The sequence below is a fragment of the Watersipora subatra genome, chromosome 10 (assembly GCF_963576615.1).
Source record: "Watersipora subatra chromosome 10, tzWatSuba1.1, whole genome shotgun sequence".
Taxonomy (NCBI): Eukaryota; Metazoa; Bryozoa; class Gymnolaemata; order Cheilostomatida; family Watersiporidae; genus Watersipora; species Watersipora subatra.
The window spans coordinates 17,567,361-17,589,525 of NC_088717.1; the positions used below are offsets into that span (position 1 = coordinate 17,567,361).

Genomic DNA, 22,165 nt, shown 5'->3' on the forward strand with positions numbered 1-22,165 from the left:
CTGGCAGTCAGAACATCTCAAACAACAAAAACAATTGCAAATGTTAGAAAAATACAGATACTTTCTGGTAACATCTATTACAATTCTATGTTCTTTAATTGGCTAGCTCACTGATCTAAGTTACTCTCAGCTGTCAAAGGTTATCGGAGCTGATTGCCTTGTTCTTCTTAGCCCTTGTACTCGTACTGAGGACAGGCTAATCAGTATTATATAGTCATGTATATACAATTGCACAACTGTTTGCCAAAGCTTTCACATTACGCTGTTTAAAGGTGTCGATTACTGCACTCGATATATGCTGTCGCCTCAAATTTCTGTAAATCGGTTTAGTCAGTTCTCGACGACGGCCATTAGCTAACGCACAGCTTGCATTAGCCGTTATGTCTTTGTGTCTCTCTCTAATTAAACGTGGAACGTTAGTCTAGACAGCCAACTTGTCTTTTAAAAAAGATCTAAGGCCAAGCTTGATCAGTATTGTCTACACAGCTTAAAAAAGAGCACTGATATAATGGTTGTTGGCATCAAAAGCCAAGCTGGTTCAAAGTTATAATTTTTCAATATCTTCTGTTGATCATTGCTTTTATTGTCACGTAAACACACGTTTCATGTCTCATTCTCGCGCCTGTTTCGCGTCTCATCCTTTCCTAGCCTGAATAGATTTATAGAACTGGCTGCTGTGGCACAGAGAGTGAAAAAGGGGTATAGCTCGCTAGTCTGTACTAAAGGGTATCTTTAGGACGCCAACTGCTGCCTAAGATTCTCTTCTCGTGAAATGTCATGACATTATCTCTAAACAAAGTCAATGATGTCAGAGACGGTTTCTTTTATGTATCAGTACAACATCTACCTAGAGCTTCACGGTTTACATAAATCACCAAACGATTCGATATTGCAAATAGATGATTCGCGATATATTGCCTGCACGCGTAAAGCAAACAGTCATTTGTACAATTTTGCTATTTGTAAATTAATATTCATGTCTATAACCATCTTCATTGTTGTAACATGGTTTCTACACTGTTGGCAAAATTTGATTATAATCAAGTTTACTACATTTTAGTTTTAATATCGCTCACTCTGAAACTCATCAGGCGTGAGATGCGTGAGATGAATCGCCATAACACAATTACATCATTTCGGTGGTTGGCGATATCTTTTTACATGGTAGCGATTTTCAAATGGTCAGCTTAAAATTCGTCACCAAATAGTTAAATCGTCGTATCGCGATGCTCTACATCTACCCAGTTGTCTTCTGATTTTATTATGTATATGTATGAAAGTATTTTTCTATCATCGGTGGGTTTGATAAGGTCTGCATTCAAATCCTCACCTGATTAGCTGTTTTGTTACGACGCGATCTGTGTTTCTGTAATTTTATGATTTGGCTGAGATCGGACGTATTTTGTATTTTGTCTCAAGCTCTAGGTGTAGGTGTGTTCTCCTACACTATAAAAATAGCTTTCACATGTCTTCTCGTTTGTGTTAGTATAGCAAGCGTCACTGCTTCTTACACAGGCATTACTTGACCCTATTCCTGGTGTGTTATAGCTACATGTAATTCATTGTCACGTCTCGTCTCAGCTTGTGTTATTAGGTATCAGTGGTACTTGAAGTTTCATGGAATTCCTTATAGCAAACAGCCTTGTTTACTTTGTAGATACCAGAAAATACTCCCTCATCCGTGACACTGCAGCCCGGCCCAGAAGATACCGGCAAGGTCAGTTTCTTCTTTGTGCTACCAGAGCGTCTGTTCATCTATTGACGTTTTACGCTCCCTTAGCGCCTGGTCCATTATTCTAGGCTATTGTAGGATACAGCACACTTACAACTAGGTGATAATTACATGGCTTCTGTCATTAGGAAATGAAAATCGTTGAACTTCTCACTGTCACGCTGATTTGTTGCTTGCTCATGTACGTACTACGTGAGATTAGGCTGGAATAGTGAGATTGTATCCTGAAATGCTCAACTCAATGCTTTGTTTTTGCTTACCGGTTGCACTGCTGTCAGATGCTATTAATTTTTTTGTGTACACAACCTGCTCCTCAAGCTTTTGCACTTTACGAGGCTTCTGTCTTATTAAGATGGCTAATTTTGACCCTAGTTATTACAATTTTGGTAAAACCAGACCATTTTGGTGTTAAATGTCAACATGCCTGAGCTAAGGATGGATAACTAATAGTCTAGTAACTACAGTCATACCTCAACATGAGCTTGATGTGTTCCGGTACTGAGCTCGTATCTCAATTCTCTTGCATCTCGAAGCAATGTTTCCTATACAGTACATGCCTGGTCTACGCTGTTCCTCTCTTACGGTTTTTTCGCCTTTATGATGCTGAACGCAAAGATTTTTCGACCCTTCGTTATGGCATTTTCCCTACCATACAACATCAACGTGTCTCTTCGGTGTTGTCCAAATTTGAACAGTATTGCTCGGTCTTTTTTGTCGATTTAGTTTGAGAGAAGTTTTATTAAGGTCGGCGATAAGTTAAAGTGAAAGCGACGCAAAAAGCGCCAAGCTGGAAACAGGTAATAAAAAATTAGGATGATTGCAAAATTAAAGTTAAGTTTAGTTAAATATACAATATTACAACTTAGCTTGGCGTACGTTTGTTTGTGTGTGACGCATAACACAAACACACACACAGTTGGTAGTGGGGGGTGCACTCTTGTAATCCAACTATTTGTAAGCTAGGTCTGGTGGTCTAAGCACATGCGTGGGTGTGTTTAATAAGTTAAATTCATTTAAGCTCAATTCAAAATTTGTGTTACATAGTGCCACAAAAATCTAGTGTATCGATCGCATTGCTGTCCAAGTCTCTCACACCTCTGGTTAGCCACTACGTCTGTCTCGAAGATAAGAACTCCATACTCTACATAGTAATGTTACATTTGATTGCAGATCATAACCACTGAATAGGTAACTATAGTTACTAAGGTTACTATACCATTTTATTACTAGTTTTTAATATGTACAGTATGTATATAGAATTTTGATGTTTTACTGAGGGAGGGTTTTATTAATTAATTACTATAGGTTTCTATACCACTCCATAGAAATTTTCACCTTACAGTTCCAACACCAGAACGAATTGATGTCGTATGGCGGGGTCCACTATATAAAATAACCAAATGCTAATTGATCAGTTCCTGTACTATGAAAAAAACAACTTAAAACAATATCTTACGATGGAAAAACATCCAGCTCGTATTTCAAAGTTCTCAAGGCAGAAACTTGATCAAAATTTTGCTTGTATCTCAATTTTTTTGTATGTTGGGGCACTCATATGGCGAGGTATGACTGTACTAGACTTGAGTGATCACCGAAATACCACTGCGGAATGTATTTGATGCCTTATTTGAGTAGTTAAAATTGCTTATCAGTATTACAGAAACAGAGAATTCTTATTAAGCTCATATCAGAAAATACTTCTAAAGCAAGTTGTTATATTAATAGCAACTGCCCTGAGACCCTTCATACAAAATGTTGTTATCTCTCAAATCTGTTAAATAATGAAAAATAAGACACCATTACAATACTTCTAATGTTTTGTGTATTGTGTTGTTGGTTCAATTCTTTTTTTTTGTTTTAAAAATCCTCAAAATATAGCTTTTTTGTAAATCTTATGCATGGGTCAATGTTATAATGTTGCTATGCGTGTATTTACAACAGATAAAGTAAGAAGTAGATTGGAAAAACTTTTTATAATATTTTGAAGCAACACATTTCGACCAACGTGTCAAGTTTTGATAAAAATATGAATTTGCAATCAATAGCTGTCATTGAATCTCATTTGGAAATGAGTTTGCCATGTCTTTTACTGTTATCTGCACTACTGTTTATGAAACTTCTAGGTATTCTATCAACCAACTGCCCAAATACTAACTTTTGAGTAATATACTAACGGTAAACCTTCTGATGCCCGCATTTATTTTATTTGCAATCAGATAGCACCTACGCAGGTAGGTGTTTATGTGGCTGGTTCTAAAAGAACCAGGTGGACTTTTGATACCAAATATTGTAGTGACCTGACAGAAGGCACCGAGCGTATTCGTGTGAAGTTTGAAAAATTCGACCAAAAAATGTTGAAACGCATGGTAGTTACACAGGCTAACCCACACGTGCATGTGGGCACACACACAAACATGTGGGCACACACACAAACATGTGGGCACACACACGTGCATGTGGGCACACACACGTGCATGTGGGCACACACACAAACATGTGGGCACACACACGTGCATGTGGGCACACACACAAACATGTGGGCACACACACAAACAATGACATAACTTTTATGCAACGAAGTTATAGAATTTGCAAACTTAGTAGTGAACTTGTAAATATATACACACACCCTGAATGTTTCAAAGTTTTATTGTACAGACTACTATGTCAGGGTTCAGTGGTTAGTGCTCTGGCATACAATCAGTATGTCTTAGGTTCAAATCATGAAAGGTCAATTACTGGTGTTATGCTGATCATCAAATCACCAGTATTACCAGTATTACCGTAGTACAAAATGCTGCTGGCAAAAGTGACCCTACAATGGCCGGTAAGAAAGCTAGTGGAAGGAAATGGGGGCACTGTAGTCACTCACTGGTATTACCAACACTTGTTTTCACACTAATACTTGTATCCAATTCACCTTGTTGACGCGATTGTCTATTTTCATTAGCGCCTGCATACTGCAAACACATACATCTTTTGTCGCTAAAGCCCATGATTTTCAAGAGCTTTTCAACGAAGGTGACACTGCTATATAATTGGTGCGAATACATAAATCATAGCTAATTAGAGCTGTGGGTTCAGAGGGCGCTGATCCTATCTAGTTAGCTCCGTCTAGCTGGATTCTTGTGATGTTTGTCTTACGGTGGCTGGCGCACTAGGTAGACGCTCTAGCTTTCCAAACTAATTAGATTTTATTCTTGTTGTCAGCTTAATGCTTTGTGTTGAAGAAATATGATTATCGATTAGCTTTCTTCAATCCGCTTTAAATGATTCTCTAACGGTGAATTTACTGCGCTTAATGGTTTAGCATGGCTATTTGATCAATATTCGTAGTGGCAGAATTGTCATTCAAAGTCATTTGATGCTTTTTTATTTTGTCTTGAAGTGTCATTATTTAACCTCCGTGATTTCTTCAATGTTACGCTATTATGGGGAAGGCTTCTCAAGCGAATGGTCTACTGTAGGGAAACTTCAAGTTTTTGTAATTGTTTGGAAATGGGGCATATTTACCCGTACATACTGTTACTGGTATGTATTTATTCATGTATTACTGGTATGTTACCTTTGTACCTGTTGTTATGTTAGTCTGGAACACCTGAACTGCCTACAACAGGTTTGGGTTCAAATCCCATAAGGCCACCGGTGGTGGCAGGAATCACATCCAACCTTAGATTGTTCTCATTGATGTTCCCTTACCACTGGACTCCTTGTCCAGTCTAAATCTCAGAGACTCTGTTTGTGTAACACTGCCTCTTATAAACATGAACAGCCTCTACTTGTAGTAAGCTAAGCAGAAATGATACTCCGTCTCCAAGGGATTACTTACATCCTCATTATTATTTTAGAAATCAGAGTCGAATTGGTCAGTTGCTGTTGGAGTTGTTATACCTTGTGATCGGTTATAAGCGGAAAAAATGCTTTGCTCTGTCTTGTCGATAGAATATTTTTCTTTTCCATTGAAGAAACATTGATAATTCAATGATCAGTCGAGTGAGTGTGACTTGTTTGTAGCCCTGCGGCGTTGACTATGAACTAAAAACATGGGTTGCTGAAAATGACGCTGAGAAACCGCACAAGCGAAGTACAGTTCGGCTTGCTATCAGGAAATTGACATACGCGCCTGAGGAGTCGGCGCCCCAACCTAGAGCCGAGTGTACCAAGGATTTTATGATGTCGAGTGGAAAGGTGAAGGTGGAAGCGTCGCTAGATAAGGAAGTACGTAGTAGACATGGAAGTTTAGTTGTTTTTCTGTGAAGAAGTCTAGCTAAGTGGCAATGTGTATGCATTTCAATTAGTGACTAAAGCTCATCACTTTATCAATATATAATAGGTTTATACATACAATATACACATATATACAATATAGGTTTCAATATGTACAAGGTTTGACGAGAACAATGTTTAGGAAATTATATGATTCATAGATGTACTACGCTCTTATAAGAAATTACATCTATCATCTTTTATATACGAGGACTAATTTTAACTTTCACACCACCTCCAAGAATCGTTACAAATTATTTTATTTGAAAGGTATGAAATGCCGTTAATAAGAACTTACAGTTTTGGTACCAAACAGACAATTTCATTCGAATCTCAGGGTGATCTCCTTGGGGAATACTTCTATAATCGTTGGACATTCTCGTTCATGAGCGGGTAGAGCAGGTTCATGACCAACTCATATTATAATAGTTATTGCTCATCATGGAAAGCAATTACACAGTTGGCAATGCATAATGGTTGTCCTATTTTTATATGCATTGTTTTATATCTAATGCTTTATATAAACATTATATATAATGTTTTATATGCATTTTTTATATGCAATGTTTTACATGCATTATATAAACATTATATATAATGTTTTATGCAATTTCTATATACAATGTTTTATATATAATACTTTATATATAATATTTCTGTAAAAGTTTGTATATGATAAGCTAAGACTAGTCTAGAGAACAACACAAATTTGCTGCTAAATAAATTCCCAGTAAAAGTGATGCCCAGTTCACATTGTTTAGTTTACCGACAGCATTAAACTTTGTGTCACTTCACAACCCAGGATTCATGTGCACTTATATAGGTTTTTCAAATATCTTGTCATACATAGACTACAAAGCTTTAATCTCACCTAGACTATACAGCTTCAGCGATACATAAGCTACAAAGCTTTAGTCATAGCTAGACTACAAAGCTTCTGCGATATCGAGGTTACAAAGCTTTAGTCTTACATAGTTCTAGTCTCACTTAAGCTACAAAGCTCTAATCTCACCTAAGCTACAAAGCTTTAGTCCTACCTAGGCTGTATAGCGTGTGTGTGCTCTATCAGTCTAATAGTGCCTTTTGGGATCATTTTTGCTTCTGTCTCATTTTAGAAATATTACCATGGAGAGAAGATAGCAGTGAATCTCACCATTGACAATAACTCTAACAAAAAGGTTAAGAAAATAGCTATCCAAGGTATGCAGACGGGCATAAATTACTCTCACTCCTCATTCACTATTTGTGATGCTATTCACATGATCGCTGGAAGCCATAAAATGTGCCCAGTGTATTTGACCAACTAATTGGTGTCCATCCCTTTTTGGGAATAAAAATGGTTTTAGATATTCGTCAATAGCTGTATTATAAATGTCTGTCTTTAGTTTGTTGTAGGTAATAAATGATATCCCGTTAAATTTGGACATGCGTAAGGGAATAGTTATATTTTAGTGTTTGATTGTTGAATGCTCATCACTTAGGCTAAGATAGTAAATATATTATGTAAAGATGTTTGTACATCAGCTGATTTGGCAACAAAGAAGCTAGAACACGATACTACTTCAACCATTGCTACCTTTTATATAATATCGTAAAAAAGGAATTATATCTTTAATTCACTGTTAACTAAACTATTTCACTTTAAATTTTTCATTTCTATACTTTAAAAAAAGTTGTATGAGGACTTTTACGGCCAATTGGACATCCACAACCATGCATTGCTTCTTCAGCTCTGCCCAGAAAATAAGGGAACACTCAAGGAGTGATGTGCACCTTTGGTTAAAACAAGTGGCCAGTAAGGTGGGCTGATTTAGCGCTGAAATGAAGATATGACATGATCTCCCATTTGGTCGATCTTTATGTTGCGCAAGTGTAATATTAGCATAGATTCATTTGTACGATTAATCTTCACACTCTTAAAATTGGTTTTTCTTTGTGGGATTACAGGTCAATATGACCACTGATGATGCCTGACGAATTTACAGGCAGCTAATTCGCTGATGAGGAAATCTGATACCGTGAAGGCAGCTGTGTGATGCCTCTAAAAACTCTTAATCAGGGGGTTAGGGGTAACTGATTAAAAAAATGTGTGTGTTGGTAGGTAAATCAGTGGGATGATTGATAAGCTATGTGTGTGTTGGTAGGTAAATCAGTGAGATGATTGATAAGCTATGTGTGTGTTGGTAGGTAAATCAGTGAGATGGTTGATAAGCTAAGGTATTTGTGGGTAAATATGCAGGTTGTCGAGTTTATGACTGAGTCAGTGAACTTAAAGATGAAATCGCAAAATTTTAGTTGATTTTATCAGAAAGTATCAGTATTTTTCTATCATTAGCCATTTTTTGATGTTTGAGGTGATCTGACTACCAGGATGTTTTAAGAATAAAATCGACAAAACTTGATTGCTGGTAAAACCCTCAGGAGAAAAAATACAGGTCAAAATGACTGCGTTGAAGTTACAGCGCTATGCGTCTTTATTCGAAGTGGAGCTATAGATGTCATAAATCGACTTTCGCTTGAATCTGAGCATTTTAACTGCGATCGAGTTTTGTCGATTTTTATCTTGAAACATTCTGGCAGTCAGAATGCTTCAAACATAAAAAACAATTGCAAATAATAGAAAATTACCAATACTTTCTGTTATAATTTGCTATATTTTTGCGTAATTTTATCTTTAATAGGTTCATAAGTTCACTGGTAGATGAGTGTGTCGTAGGTGTGGGTTGTAACATGAGGAAGGGAGAGGAAAGGAGACATGAGTTGACTATCCCACAGTGTGGCTGTACCATGTGCTATCAGTCTCGGCTGCGATTGTTACAGCTATTCTTATTTCGTGCAATTTAGTGCAATATATCAGCTTTATTATGTTGTTAGTTTAAATAGTTTGCAAGGTAAAAGAATGTCTCTGTTGATAGAAGCAAATTTTGATCAACCAAAAATGCTTTGATGCTTGTTGCATCCCGCATTTGTAAGAAGTTTATGTCACTAATATGGCTAATGGGTGCATTGTTTGGCCTCGAAGGAGACAACTACGAGATTGTTCTATTAAACTCTTGTGCTCACGTTGATGAGGCAATTCCATTGTTACTTCATTGGAGCTGCTGCAACGCTTAACTCGAGAGGGCAACTCCTAAATTAGTTTAATAGCATTGTACTTGTGAGTCCATCTCTCTGTAAAGACAGCTTCAAGATTATTTCTACAGACTTGGTTTGCTCACTTAGAGAAACGTTACAATAATGTTAGTATGAGAGGACAATTCCAAAAATAATTGATTACACCTGTTATATTGTAAAATAATGCAATTTGTTGCAGTTATTCAAGTCTCGGATATCATACTGTTTAGCAAAGCTAGTTACAAATGCAGTGTGGCTGAGATGGAATCAGAGTAAGGGTACTACACGGTATTATATGTGGTCATCTCATTGTACTGCTGTCACTGCTGTCACTGCTGCTTGCCTTTGTCTATTTTTAACTCTCCACTTTAACACTTCTCTTCTTTTGTCTCTCACTCTCTCCAGTTGTCTCACACCTAGCATGCCTTGTTTGTTTGTGTTTTGTGGCTTACAAGCTCTTTTGAATAGTGAACGTTTAAGGAATGTTTGCGCTCCGTACTCATTATATCTCACCAGGAAGTCGCTTTAAAGTTGGCATGGTGGTATTTAAACTTGGCAATGTTGAAATTATTGGTGACAATTCTAGAAATATTTTTATATTAATATCAAATTTGTTTCTTATTATAGTTGAAGGTACTTTTCATTTTATCTTTTAACTTTCGAAATTTATATCCATATTTGAATCCATAATTAACCTGTGTCTTAAAATGTAGTCTGAAGTAAAAATATCTCTGATATTAAAAATTGAAGCACCTGATTGTTTGATGAGTTTTATGCTGTTGGATATGTAAAACTTTTTAGATTATTCTGTTACCTCTATACAAAATTTTCTACTAATTTATTTAATTAATATATAAGTATATAAGATGTTTTATTGCGCTATGATTTAAGAAAACAAACTGGAAAAGAGTACTTAAAGGTTGTTTTAGCTATTTCGGCATATGTCAATCACTCACATTTCGGCATATGCCAATCACTCACATTTCAGCATTCAATATTGATCATACTTAGTGTTGACCAAGTGTGTTTCCTTGTTTAACTACTCATACAGTGAATATGGTTACCGCGCCACTTGCTTGCTCGTATTGATCACATTCGCTCACTTCTACCACATTTATAATTTACTAATAGTGAATAAAAATGTGTGCTTGAAAGCACCAATGCTATTCGCCATCCGCTAATAATTTTAAGTACAAAACTTAGATACATGTGACTCTTTCATCATAAATGCTGCTTCATGTTTGATTATCTGTCATCATTCAAGCACTAATAAACATTGGTAGGAGTCTCTTCGTGTTGACTTTACATTTTATTAAAACGCAGTCAAAATGATAAAATTATGGTATGGTCTTGAATTGATGGAATGAATTACAAAATATAGATAGCATGCTGTACTGATTACCGGTGTGTGCAGGAGTGTGGTGCGAGCTTTACTAAGATATCAATATGTCATTATGAGAGCGGATCTGTAAACCAAATAAAAAACCATTTTTGGATGGCTCTCTATACATTTGCATGACAGCGGATGAGGTATTCCTAACCATTTGAAAAATAATTAACACTATCCTGGTGTTTGCAGTCCTTCAGGTTAGCGAGGTTTGCATGAGCAAGCAACTTGAGAAATGCAAAGCATGCGTATACAGTTTTGAGTGAGTAAAAGAACCTTACATTTAGCCCTAATTCCTCTAGTAGTGAGTCCTATTCATCACTTAATCGCATCGCTAATCTTGCGTTTGAAGTTTTCTTATCTTTCCATTGATCATTCCTTTTTCCTCTGGTCATTGCTATGCTCTCTGTATTGTAGGGCTTGTAGCTATCCTGCAAACAGCTTTCACTGTGCGTTTGTGTGCTGCCTGCTTACCTTTGTGTTTATTACCTTAGCATGAAACAGTTTTTTTGCGAAAATATTCTTTCGTAACTGTGTTTTCTGACGTATGAAACCACTTCAAACATATGTGTAATGACAAATTGTTTTATGAAGAATGTACCTGCTGTCTCTTATAATTCTAACAATACTGCGCCTTTCAGGTCAGGTATGCCGGTGCTGCCAAGCCAAAGTGGTTTCTGCAAAGTCTACACAATTTGTCCATCTCTGGAGGACAACAGAGACAAGAGAGGACTTGCTTTGGATGGCAAACTTAAGCACGAGGATACAAACCTGGCTTCCTCCACCATGTAAGGTTGCTTCCTCAATTTCACTGTAACGGATCTTTGTCAGACCTCACTGTCAGGCCTCACTGTATGGGCATGAGATCTTATTCAAACGTCGCTGTATTACCATGAATGCTAATCACACAACACCTTACAGTCTTACCTAGATATTCAAGCTTAATGAGTTCCGGAACCGTGCTCATGGGTCAATTCTCTCGTATCTCAAATCAAATTTCCGGTATAAAATAATTAAATACAAATATATTCATTTTCACCCTTTGGAAAAAACACCTAAAGACAGGATATTACATTTGAAAAACATGTTTTTACTTGTTCTAATTTACTACCAACGCTCACAAAGTAACAGATCTAGTGGTTATGATTCACAATAAAATGTAACACTATTATGTACAGTACTGTATGGAGTTCTTACATTTAAGAAATCTTGTAGCGGCTAATAACGTTGTGAGAGAGACTTGGTGGCATGCTACACTTTTATGACGCTCATGTAACAACATAAGCTTTAACCTTTTGAACCCTGGCCGTTCTTGTCAATGCGTGTCAGTAATCCTGGACAATTTGTCCAACGATGCAAAGTTTTTAAACTTTTATTAAATATATCTAAATGTGCTCATAATACAATGATATTTGGTAAAACATTAGTAAAATAGTCGGACAACCCACAGCAAATCTCATCAAACAGAAAAAAACAGTATTTCTCCATTATTCGGGTTAAAACTATAAAAATTCGTACGATTTTAAAAACTCGTAAAAACATTTACTGACAGTGGTATCATATCCATCGAGCACATGTTAATTATCATTTCATGACTCAAAATAGGCTGGAAAATTATATTTAGTATCATAAAGCTCTTCATTTGCATCACAATCATTTATAATCTACCAACAAATGAGTCGTATCAATTTTTTTCGCGATATTGTTCTACTGAAATTTTTTATAACAAAGGAAGTAGATCGCGATATTTGAAAACTTACAAGTGGAAGTGAAATTTCTGGTCTAACATCCTGTGCGAGAATTAATTCGATTGGTTCACGTTGTTACTTAGAAACAGCTTTTTTAAACAGAGCCATGTGAATGCTGGTATTTCGGCCGTCAGGGTTCAAGGGGTTAAATTTAACTTAAAGGTTGACTTGCAACAGAATTCACACTAGTTATTTGATATCAAAAGATTAACCATGTTTTACTCTGCTGTGTTGTAGGTACAAAATATGTGGAAATGTGATTACAAGCTCCTAAAAGCTCGAAAAAGAACAATTAATCGCAGCCATCACAAACCCGCCGTAGATTAAAATCTCTTTCCAAAACGGCTCAAATGGGGTGTAGTTGTACAAGATGGCTTCTGTTTACACATTCACGCAATCTCATTCGTCGAAATATTTTTACAAATATGCTTCACCCATTCATTAAAACCATGTCTATTGTTCTTACGCATCTATGTTATCGTCATTGTAATGCTGTCACTTTCAGCACTGATATCCTATAACCTACCATAAAAATTCGTTTAATTTTTTCATCTTAGCTCGAAGGTGTACATATCATTGTCTGATAAACATGACGAGCCTGTTGGTCACCTGTGATAATCGAAAAGTGCTGCAGAAATTATTTGCGAAGTATTGGGTCACTTAATCAGATTACGACTTGCCGATTAGACCAGGCTGAAACAAAACTGTAAAGTAGCGAACATCTATATTTGATAAGGGGTCTTCGGTAAAACTCAGTGTTTGTCATAAACTAGTGCTACGAGAAGTTTTATATTGAACCTTTTATTGGCCTTTCAATTTGCGTGAGAAGATCACGTGACAAAACAATAACCAAATGTAATGACTACGTCAGAAAAATAAACTGATTCCGATCTACGGCGGTTTCGTGATGGCTGCGATCAACTGTTAGTTTTTGAGCTTTTAGAGCTTGTAATCACATTTCCTCGTATTTTGCACCTACAACACAGCAGAGTAAGACATGGTGAATCTTTTGATACCAAATAACTGTAATGCGAGTTTTATTGCAAGTCAACCTTTAAGTAAATGAATTCAGCTCACTGTGCCACACTTAAAAGTTAGTTTTAATTTTACACTAAACTGATTCCAATTTTGTCTTCGTGTCCATTTTTATCATCTTTCGGCCCTTTTTGCATCACATTCGGTCTCACTTTAACCTTCACCTTTAGACGACCTTTTGAAATCCTTTTTTATTTGACAAGAAAGGATGAGCGATACTGTTCTCGCAAGCAGCCTTTCGCATACTCGGTTGCATCGAGAACCATCTCACACGCTTGTATTTCAAATTTGTGTCGTATCCGAAGGCAAAGTTTGGCTCAGAATTTTTCTCATGTTTCAAATTCGTCGTGTGTTGGGATCTTCTTATATCGAGGTATGACTGGTCTTTAAGGTGTCAATTACACAGCACTGTATGACCATAAGGTGTGAATCAGCCAACACTGTGACTATGCAAGTGTTAATGTTTTCAAATGATGATGTCTTAATCTTAAAAAGGTGACTAAAATCGCTAAAGCCTTAGCATGCATTAGTTTGTAGTTATAGGCCATTGAAATAAAAGTATCAGTTTTAAATTATTTATGATTGGTTTTTTGCACAGGCTATTCCGCTGTTTAGATTCTGAATATGTGATCGAATTTAGCTAATTGTGCCAATTAGCAAGTCACTCAGCCCTACAGCTTGTGCAAAACAGGAAATTAATCATTTTTCTCAAAACACAGATGAGATAAATATGGTCATTTACTATAAATTTGTTTAATTCGTAAGAATTGTTATAAAAGTAGTTTAGAAGGCACTAAAGGCCGTTTTAAAGCTCTTTTGAAGTCAAAATCAGAATCTGGCTACATATTGTGGATTGAGTTGCACCATACAGACAAGAAGGCTACTGCTGAAGTCGTTTTGCTCAAGTGGTGGGGGTCAAATGTTCATCAGGAACTGATTGAGAATCTGAGAAGTTTCTGTAGGAAGGTTAATGTTTAGGGAGAATTTAGTTTAAAATACGACAGCATTTGTAGCTCTAACTGCAAATATGGGTCACTTAAAGCTAAACACACACAAGTTCTTTGTAGACGTTATCGGAAAGTATCAGTATTTTTCTATCATTTGCGATTGCTTTTGATGTTTGAGGTGATCTGACTGCCAGGTTATGTCAAGATTAAAATCGATACAACTTGATCGCGATTAGAATGGTCAGAAGAAAAATACATACAAATTCACATCTTTAGTTGTTATCATTGCAGTAGTTGATATCGGTATTACGAGTCTCTACTCCGTCGGTTTCTTTGCATTTATAGATGTCATAATATAGTTTTTTTATCTGAGCGTTAGAATCGCGTTCAAGTTTTGTCGATTTTAATCTTGAAACATCCTGACAGTCAGATCACCGCAAACATCAAAAACAACTGCAAATGATAGAAAAATACTGATACTTTCTGACACAATTTACTACATTACTAGTTCATCTTTAACACTAGATTTCCTGAATAATTGGTATTTCTTTTTTTTATTTTGGCGTGTAACGAAACAAATTATTTTGAGGGTTACCAATGCCAATGAAAAGTTATACATACTGTACAAACATTCAGAGGAGCTCACCAAGTCTTGGCTGTCAGTCACTCCATACCGTTATTCAATGAACACATAGCTAACAATTAAACATACTAGATCAACAGCTAGTATGATCAATATAGAATTCCAAACAAAAACGTAAACTGCAAATTAGTCATTGACAGACTATACAGTAATCCATCTTGCTGCGCAGTGGTGATGTTCCAGACTTCCACCTGCAATCAAAATTTCTGCGAAAAAGAATCGAAACTTTTTTTGAAGTATGAGCCATAATTATAACGCTTTAGAAAACCTCTTTTCTAGGCTTTTTAAACTAAAGTTATTATACAAGTAAGTACAGGTAAGTACATGTAAGTGTCCTACATAAACTCAAGCGACCAGTTTATTTAAAATTTTATTTATTTAGTTTAGTTTAAACTAGAGACCAGTTTATAATGATGCATTGTAATGCTGGTATTATATACGCTTTCAGTATCCGTGACAATGTGAACAGAGAGAACTTAGGAATAGTGGTGCAGTACAGGGTCAAGGTGAAATTAGTCATGTCACTCGGAGCAAGTGATGTCATCCTCGAGATGCCCTTCACTCTTACTCACCCCAAACCAGTGACGCCTCCTCCCAGCCGTCCCGTAAGTGCTAGCGCCGATGCCGCTGTCGATATGAACCTCATCGAATTAGAGTAAGTTTTGCCCACCACTTTTCCCATTATTAATCAACCATCTTGTCATGGGAAGCGACTAGTCATATGCCTCAATTTAAGCTTTCTTGTGTAACAAGCTCTTTGCTACGGAAAGCCCTTATAAGGCAGTTTTTTTAAATCCGCAGAATTTTTTTAATTTTGGTGATTTAAAAAAATTTCAGGATGAAGCTCTAAGACAGAACCTCCAGTTTTCACTGCAAAAATACTGAGCCAAAACTTATTTGGCAAAATTAATTCCGTCAGAACATGCGAAAAATTCCGTAGTGAAACAGCGATGTTGTTTAGGTAGTTGTTAACAATACCGTCGGCATGTTTGTGTTAGAATCTTGGCATACTCGTAAAATGTTATATCATAAATTATATAAAGTTACATGTCTATACAATTGTATAAAGATACATTTCTATGGTAATTGTATAAAGTTACATGTCTATAACAATTGTATAAAGTTATATGTTTATAACAATTTAAGGTATTCAGTCAGGAACTGATTGAGAATGTGAAAACTTTCTGTAGGTCCATTGTGTTTCGTAACAGTATGCTGCACATCTCAAGAAGCTTAACTATAAATACTTAAATTCAATTACTTGCATTTTTTTGTCGTTGTTGTTAGGTCATAGGTTTTCATTGTCACATTACATTAAGGCAAAGGCTAGCTGAGGTTGCATAAAACAACCTTAGCTAGCCTAATTTATACAATCTGAACTTGTCAAATTAACATACTTATTTTACATATATTTGACATTTTTATCTTTCATTATCATGACCAGCTTTCCTTTTTTGCATAGCTTTCTTCTTCACAATAACCGCTAGTTGACTTCGAATACTTTTTAAAGGTCTAAAGATTTAAAGACACCGACCTAATCACTTATTTGTTGTTTTAATTGAACGTAGAGCATATCCTTTTTCATAACTACTATCCTCGCGCTAGCCTTTTGAGATACATGATTTTAAAACTACATGGAAGTAGGCCTACTTTTCAATATTATTTCAGTAATATTTAAAAAACTAGGTGAAGCAGAACTGCTTACACACGAATTGATTTACAAAACTAAACTTTTTTTGCAGAAATTTACTAGTCCTATGTGGGAAATTACTTTGTATGTCAAGACAAATATTTGCTCTAATTTTCCATTGTATGCCAAAAAACCCGTATGCATAGGTTATGGTATGCCAAGCTTCGACTGTATAGAAACATCTAGATGTAATATTTCAGCAATGGTCATATTGTAAAAATGCCATGTTTTTCTTCAATTCTTCATATAACATATTAAGAATAAATGCATTACCCTCTCCAGCTTACAGTTGCTCCTTTAGTTGCTTTGCTATTCGTTGATTGAACTGCTTTTTGACTGCATATTTGTTACTGACGTAGCGTTGCATTGTTTGTTGTGGCAGAAAGAACAAGCAGAAGAAAGGGTAGGGCTAGCAGCTCGTTAGGAGCATCTCCTTACTTTGTATTACTTTGGTTATGAGTATATCTGTGTTGATTTATAAGTTCTGTCTCAATATTGTGGATATTTATGTCTGTTAACACCCTCGGGGGTCAATAGGACCACTTCACATTATAAATCTGACATTTTAAAACACCAATGAAATCCATGCCATTGCTCAAACTTTTTTAAAACACCTAAAAGCTTACCACTGAAATTTTCACGCAGCTGAATGTTTAACGATTTGTTCTCTAAAGGCTGGTTCACGTTATATCGCTATATCTTGGCGTTAATGCCACAATACTTTGGTGATTGTCGATGATAACCATCTTCACACTATCACAAACCCATCCGCGTTTGCATCAAGAAATACTCCGTGACGTAGTGTTATCATTTCTCTTTTTAAATTTTTGCGAAGAAACTTCTTTTTTCGCGTGCTGGAATCAAAAATTAGTCCCGCAGCGACTATCATAGACGGATATGAATAAATTTTGCTAATCATCATTGCCGAAATGGTCCACATTTGAATGGCAGTCGTCAATGCTCGGCAAAATATCGGGAAGGTTTGACGGCTGCAAACTTTCCCGACGTGTCCGCTATGCTTCGTTGATGCCATTGGCTCACGGTTCACATAATGAACACCGAAAGGAAAACGCTGATTAACGGCAGTATAATGTGAACCAGCCTTTAGATCTGCTACGAAACATGACAAATATGCATCCCTTTTACCAGGCATTTTCGGACATCACACTGTACAATCAGACTAGCAAGAGGACAATATCATTTAAAAGCTTGTTTCAACTTCACACATGTTTCTGTCTTCAAAGGAATGTCAACAGCGCATGAAATATACCAGGTCTTTTTGGGCATGCATGCTGATGTCATAAATGTATCACCAGATCATATAGTGTGCTCGCAGTGTTTGTTGTTTGCACATAACCCTCAGCTCTTTAATGTCAAGCTACCTATCTCTAGTAAGAAATGAGGTGATGTACTACAGCTTTGACAATCTGATCGCTTGCCTTTTGCTCAGGGAAGGAAATGATCCAGCACTGGTAGATGATGACATCATCTTTGAAGACTTTGCTCGACTACGATTGAAAGGTGCCGAAACTGAAGAAGCGGATGCATAGAAACAAATTGTAGTTGTTCTATTGTTGTATGTGGTGAGTAAGATACAATCTAGCTATTTTTATTATTTATTATTAAATAATTACCATTTTGTATGCATGACGTTGTTGAGGCATAATTGAGATGTATTTACCTTCATCTGACAGTGCCTCAGCTTTTGTATGATGCATGCAAGGCGCAGGAGTCTGTTTGTATGACTAGATGTAGATCATCTAGCCCAATAAGCCATACATAGCAGTTGACACTATCATTTTTAAATGTGCATTCACTGCCAATACTAGACAGTAGATGGGTGTTTGATGTGTAGCAGGGGACAACTTCTAATCGACTACCCAGGGCTTGTAATTTATTGTATTATTCAAAGTTTCTTCGCTCGGTTAATCAGTGATTTGTGATCGTTGTGCTTCAGGCATCATTGTAAAAGAAGGAAACCAGATGGCCACTAAAAGCTAAGTTAGAGGTAAAGTTTGAGCACCGTTGGGTACATTTGATGTGTCGGTATTAAGATACAATAATTTGCAAGTCAAACGTGCCATGAGCTTTTTTTAAAGTAGCCCTTGGCAATAAAATAGCTTACTTGAAGATGACAAGCAATTAACTAATGGTGCTATGATTGGCCAATGTGTAGTACTGTACTTAAAAAGCCGAAGTCAGACGCTGCAGGTAATGCAGAATGCTACTCGTACTACAAATGCTATGTTTGCTGTTCATGCAGCAAATGACAATAGTTTAATGACGCTTGGGCTTCTCAAAATCACCAATATTCTAATCTTGAGGCATTTTACATGGCAGCGTTGATATGCTTACTAGATCATGGATGGCCAAATAATTTTGGTCATGATCCGCTACAGTCAAATCTGACAAATTAAAGATCCACAACGAGCGGAAAATGTGCTATCTACTTTTTACCACATATAAACATGCAATTATTTGTGTACATCTTAAAACAAAGCGTCAAATACGGTTTTTAAAAACTTTGTTTATATTCATAATTTGGCTAAGAATCACTGAATGAATGTGCCATAATAAATATGTCTGATATCAGTGAGAAAAATGATAAGTGAGATTCGACTTCACAATACTATCAAAACACGGTTTCCTGCTACTTACAGTGACTCTTAAAGTATATGAAGAGGAGTATCTGTAAGTCTTGTTCTATGATTGTTTTTCACAAAATTCATTGCTGAAAACAATGAATTTACAGAAATCAGTAAAAAGTTTGCAAAAATTTTTTTAAACCAAATTTTTTTTAAGTAGTTCAAAAATATTTTTTGACAGCCAACTTGAAAGATTCGCAAAAAAACTACAGAGATCCGCATCCGGATCTAGATCCGCCATTTGGCCATAGCTGTACTAGATGTATGAATGGTCATTCGTTGGAATATTATACTAGATGAGCAAGTTTATAATAACATGATGATACTTCTTGTATGTGAGGTGATCTAATTACACCATGTTATGTCCCACAGAGCCTTTTGAGTGTAATTGCCCAAGTTCGGGATATTTCGAGTACTGTAGTTGTATGTTTGGCCCAACATTAAAAACCTTAGTCTCAACTAATCATTTGATAACATGACACCTTACGTACTATGTTTATCATTGTTGACGGTAGTTGACAAATGAATTGGCGGTATTTTAGCTATACGTACAAAATAATTGTACAACGCTTATTGAGAAATATCTGTTATCCCATTGTATAAAGCTCAATCATGGCTGAGCCAAATACGGTAGTTTTCCCTTTTGCGTCCCATCTGATAAATTCTAAGATTGTTCGACCTTAACTTATGAATAACTTGAAATACAAATTTTTCGACGTGTAGTGTAACATTTGAGTGAATATTCAACCCTACACCCAAGGTAATTTGCTGCTTATGACATCTGACATTTCTTGAAACATCAGTTTTATAAATCCGAACGTACATAATTTATTTACATAGTTTTGTTACACAGCGTTTTAATAATATTGAACCATGATTTTTACCTTTGTTTTAGTCTTAAAATCATTGATCTCAAGAAGTCCTGCTCATAATAGCTCTTCACTGTTAGCCGTTATTTTTATGTTTTATAGAGCCTCCATTGTGCAAAGGCATATCCTATACAGTTCTTGTAATCATCAACGCGGTTGCAGATGTGCTATTCACTTGATGAAACGAGGACCAGTGCCTGGTTCAGAACCTAACAAGAACCTACATATAGATGACATCACAAGACTGGAATTGTCGGTGCACGAGAGAATATCGTATGCATAAATATACATTTGAAGCACAGCGATGACTTCGCCAATAAAAACTAGTCATTGTGTTATGTTGTAACGCTTATTGTTATGGTATATAGCTGTATTAGGCCCTGTCTAGGGTATTCTGGCTGGTCCAGTGTTGCTAAGCGCTACCTATATATATATATTATATTGTTATTTGTATGTAACCAGCAATTGTGCTAGCTTTTATGATGATGTCATGCACTTTTGCTTTTTAAAGTGTCTATGCCACAAGTTTGTGACATGTTTGTCGTCTTTCTCACTCTTTGTCAATATTTTAAGTGAATTTAGCATACTAAATACTTGGATATTAGCTATTGGGATGAAGAACAGTTTAGCTGAAGCTGAATTGATGAGGAAAAGGACACACTGCAGTTTATGTCTGTTATATAGCTAGTTGTATTACTGATAGTTACTGATATTCAGCTGATTACTAGTTGTTCACTATGGTATTTAACTTGGCTATGGAGAAAGTTACTGGCACTTACTAATTAGTATGAATTGGTGCATTGGCTAGTGTACTGCGACTCTCTATTGTGATGCATATTACATTACTGCTGATATGTTGAATTTACAAGTGGGTTGATGTTGTTGGTGCTATTTGACATTGTTCCAAATTGATTTTGTTTTGCAACATTGGATGTAAGCAAGGTTTAACCCACTTAATATCAACCTATTTTTGAATTTATCACTTGGAATAAAATGCCCTCTAGCTTATACTAGCATTGTTTTTCAACGAGAGGAAAAAGGCCAGGGGTAAAAAAGTTGAGTTGTTGCCTCTGTTGTATTCCCAGTTTTAATACAGGTTGTGTTTGTAATTGCCTAGGTTAGTAACTTGACATGGTCACAGCATGTTTATCATGCCTTCAGATAGGTAACTTGTTGCTGAATAAGATGATAATGTTATTAGATGATAAAACGAGTGTCTGAACAATTGAATATTGGACAACTGTTACGCTCAGCTGCTAATAGTTGTGCTCCACTGAAAATTTGGATAGTTTGGGTTAACAACTGAATGAGTAGCTCACAAATGATTTCCGTTGACTACCTATAGCATATAAACTGGGCAATTCTATTGGTGCAATTTTCAAACTATCATTTTTCCAAATCCTTGTTCATGACAGTTCTGCTTTATGTATGACTAGCTGTGCTAACCGGCGTTGACCGGGTATTAAAAGTCAGCTTATAAACAATGAGAGTTGCCTGCCACTTATTATCAGCTTGGCACATTGCCAATGGATAATTTGAGTGAGCTTACTAATAAGAGCTACCGCTTCCCATGATGTTATGTCACCACTTTGTGTCATACTTGAGAGCGGCAGTGTATTTGCGCCCATACAGCGACATATTTCGCCTAAGGAATCCAGCAAGCTTGGTAGCTGAATTGGTAAGGCATTGGACTGACAAGCCAGAGGGTCCAAGATTGATGCTTGGGCTATATGGATTCTTTATTCCAAGACATTAATTATTAGCTATAGCTGGACCAACACTTCTTTGAGACCATCTGTGAGAAATTTATATATTGGAGATAGGATGTATATAGCCACGTTCGCAAGACTTGGCTACTAGGTGTTATACATGGACAAAAAATGCCATTTTAATGTACTACTCTACTGAATGTCAAAACAATGCTGGTTGGGTATCTCTCACTACTTCCATTGCAGGTCAGAATAATTGAAGTTTTGGGCACTTAATCATGGACAACTTTCATTCTGTTATTTATAGCTACAGTTAGAAATACTAGTGCAGTCTATCTAACCGTACAAACCTTTTAAAAAAACTACCAACTCTCTTTCAA

General features: G+C 36.3%; 1 protein-coding gene across 4 annotated transcripts in view; it reads left to right on the top strand.

Moving 5' to 3' along the window:
- Positions 1 to 21,084, top strand: part of LOC137406611 (arrestin red cell-like) — a 29,589-nt gene extending 8,505 nt beyond the window's left edge. For 3 of the 4 annotated variants that reach the window (XM_068093212.1, XM_068093211.1, XM_068093213.1), the window contains exons 7-14: positions 1,658 to 1,717; positions 5,747 to 5,950; positions 7,114 to 7,198; positions 9,312 to 9,384; positions 11,141 to 11,287; positions 15,321 to 15,527; positions 18,013 to 18,145; positions 20,179 to 21,084. In XM_068093212.1, the coding sequence (XP_067949313.1) occupies positions 1,658 to 1,717; positions 5,747 to 5,950; positions 7,114 to 7,198; positions 9,312 to 9,384; positions 11,141 to 11,287; positions 15,321 to 15,527; positions 18,013 to 18,112 (876 nt within the window). In that variant the 3' untranslated portion in view covers positions 18,113 to 18,145; positions 20,179 to 21,084. The remainder of the gene's footprint in view (positions 1 to 1,657; positions 1,718 to 5,746; positions 5,951 to 7,113; positions 7,199 to 9,311; positions 9,385 to 11,140; positions 11,288 to 15,320; positions 15,528 to 18,012; positions 18,146 to 20,178) is intronic. The other variant, XM_068093214.1, reaches the window with a different exon arrangement.
- Positions 21,085 to 22,165: the final 1,081 nt, after the last annotated feature.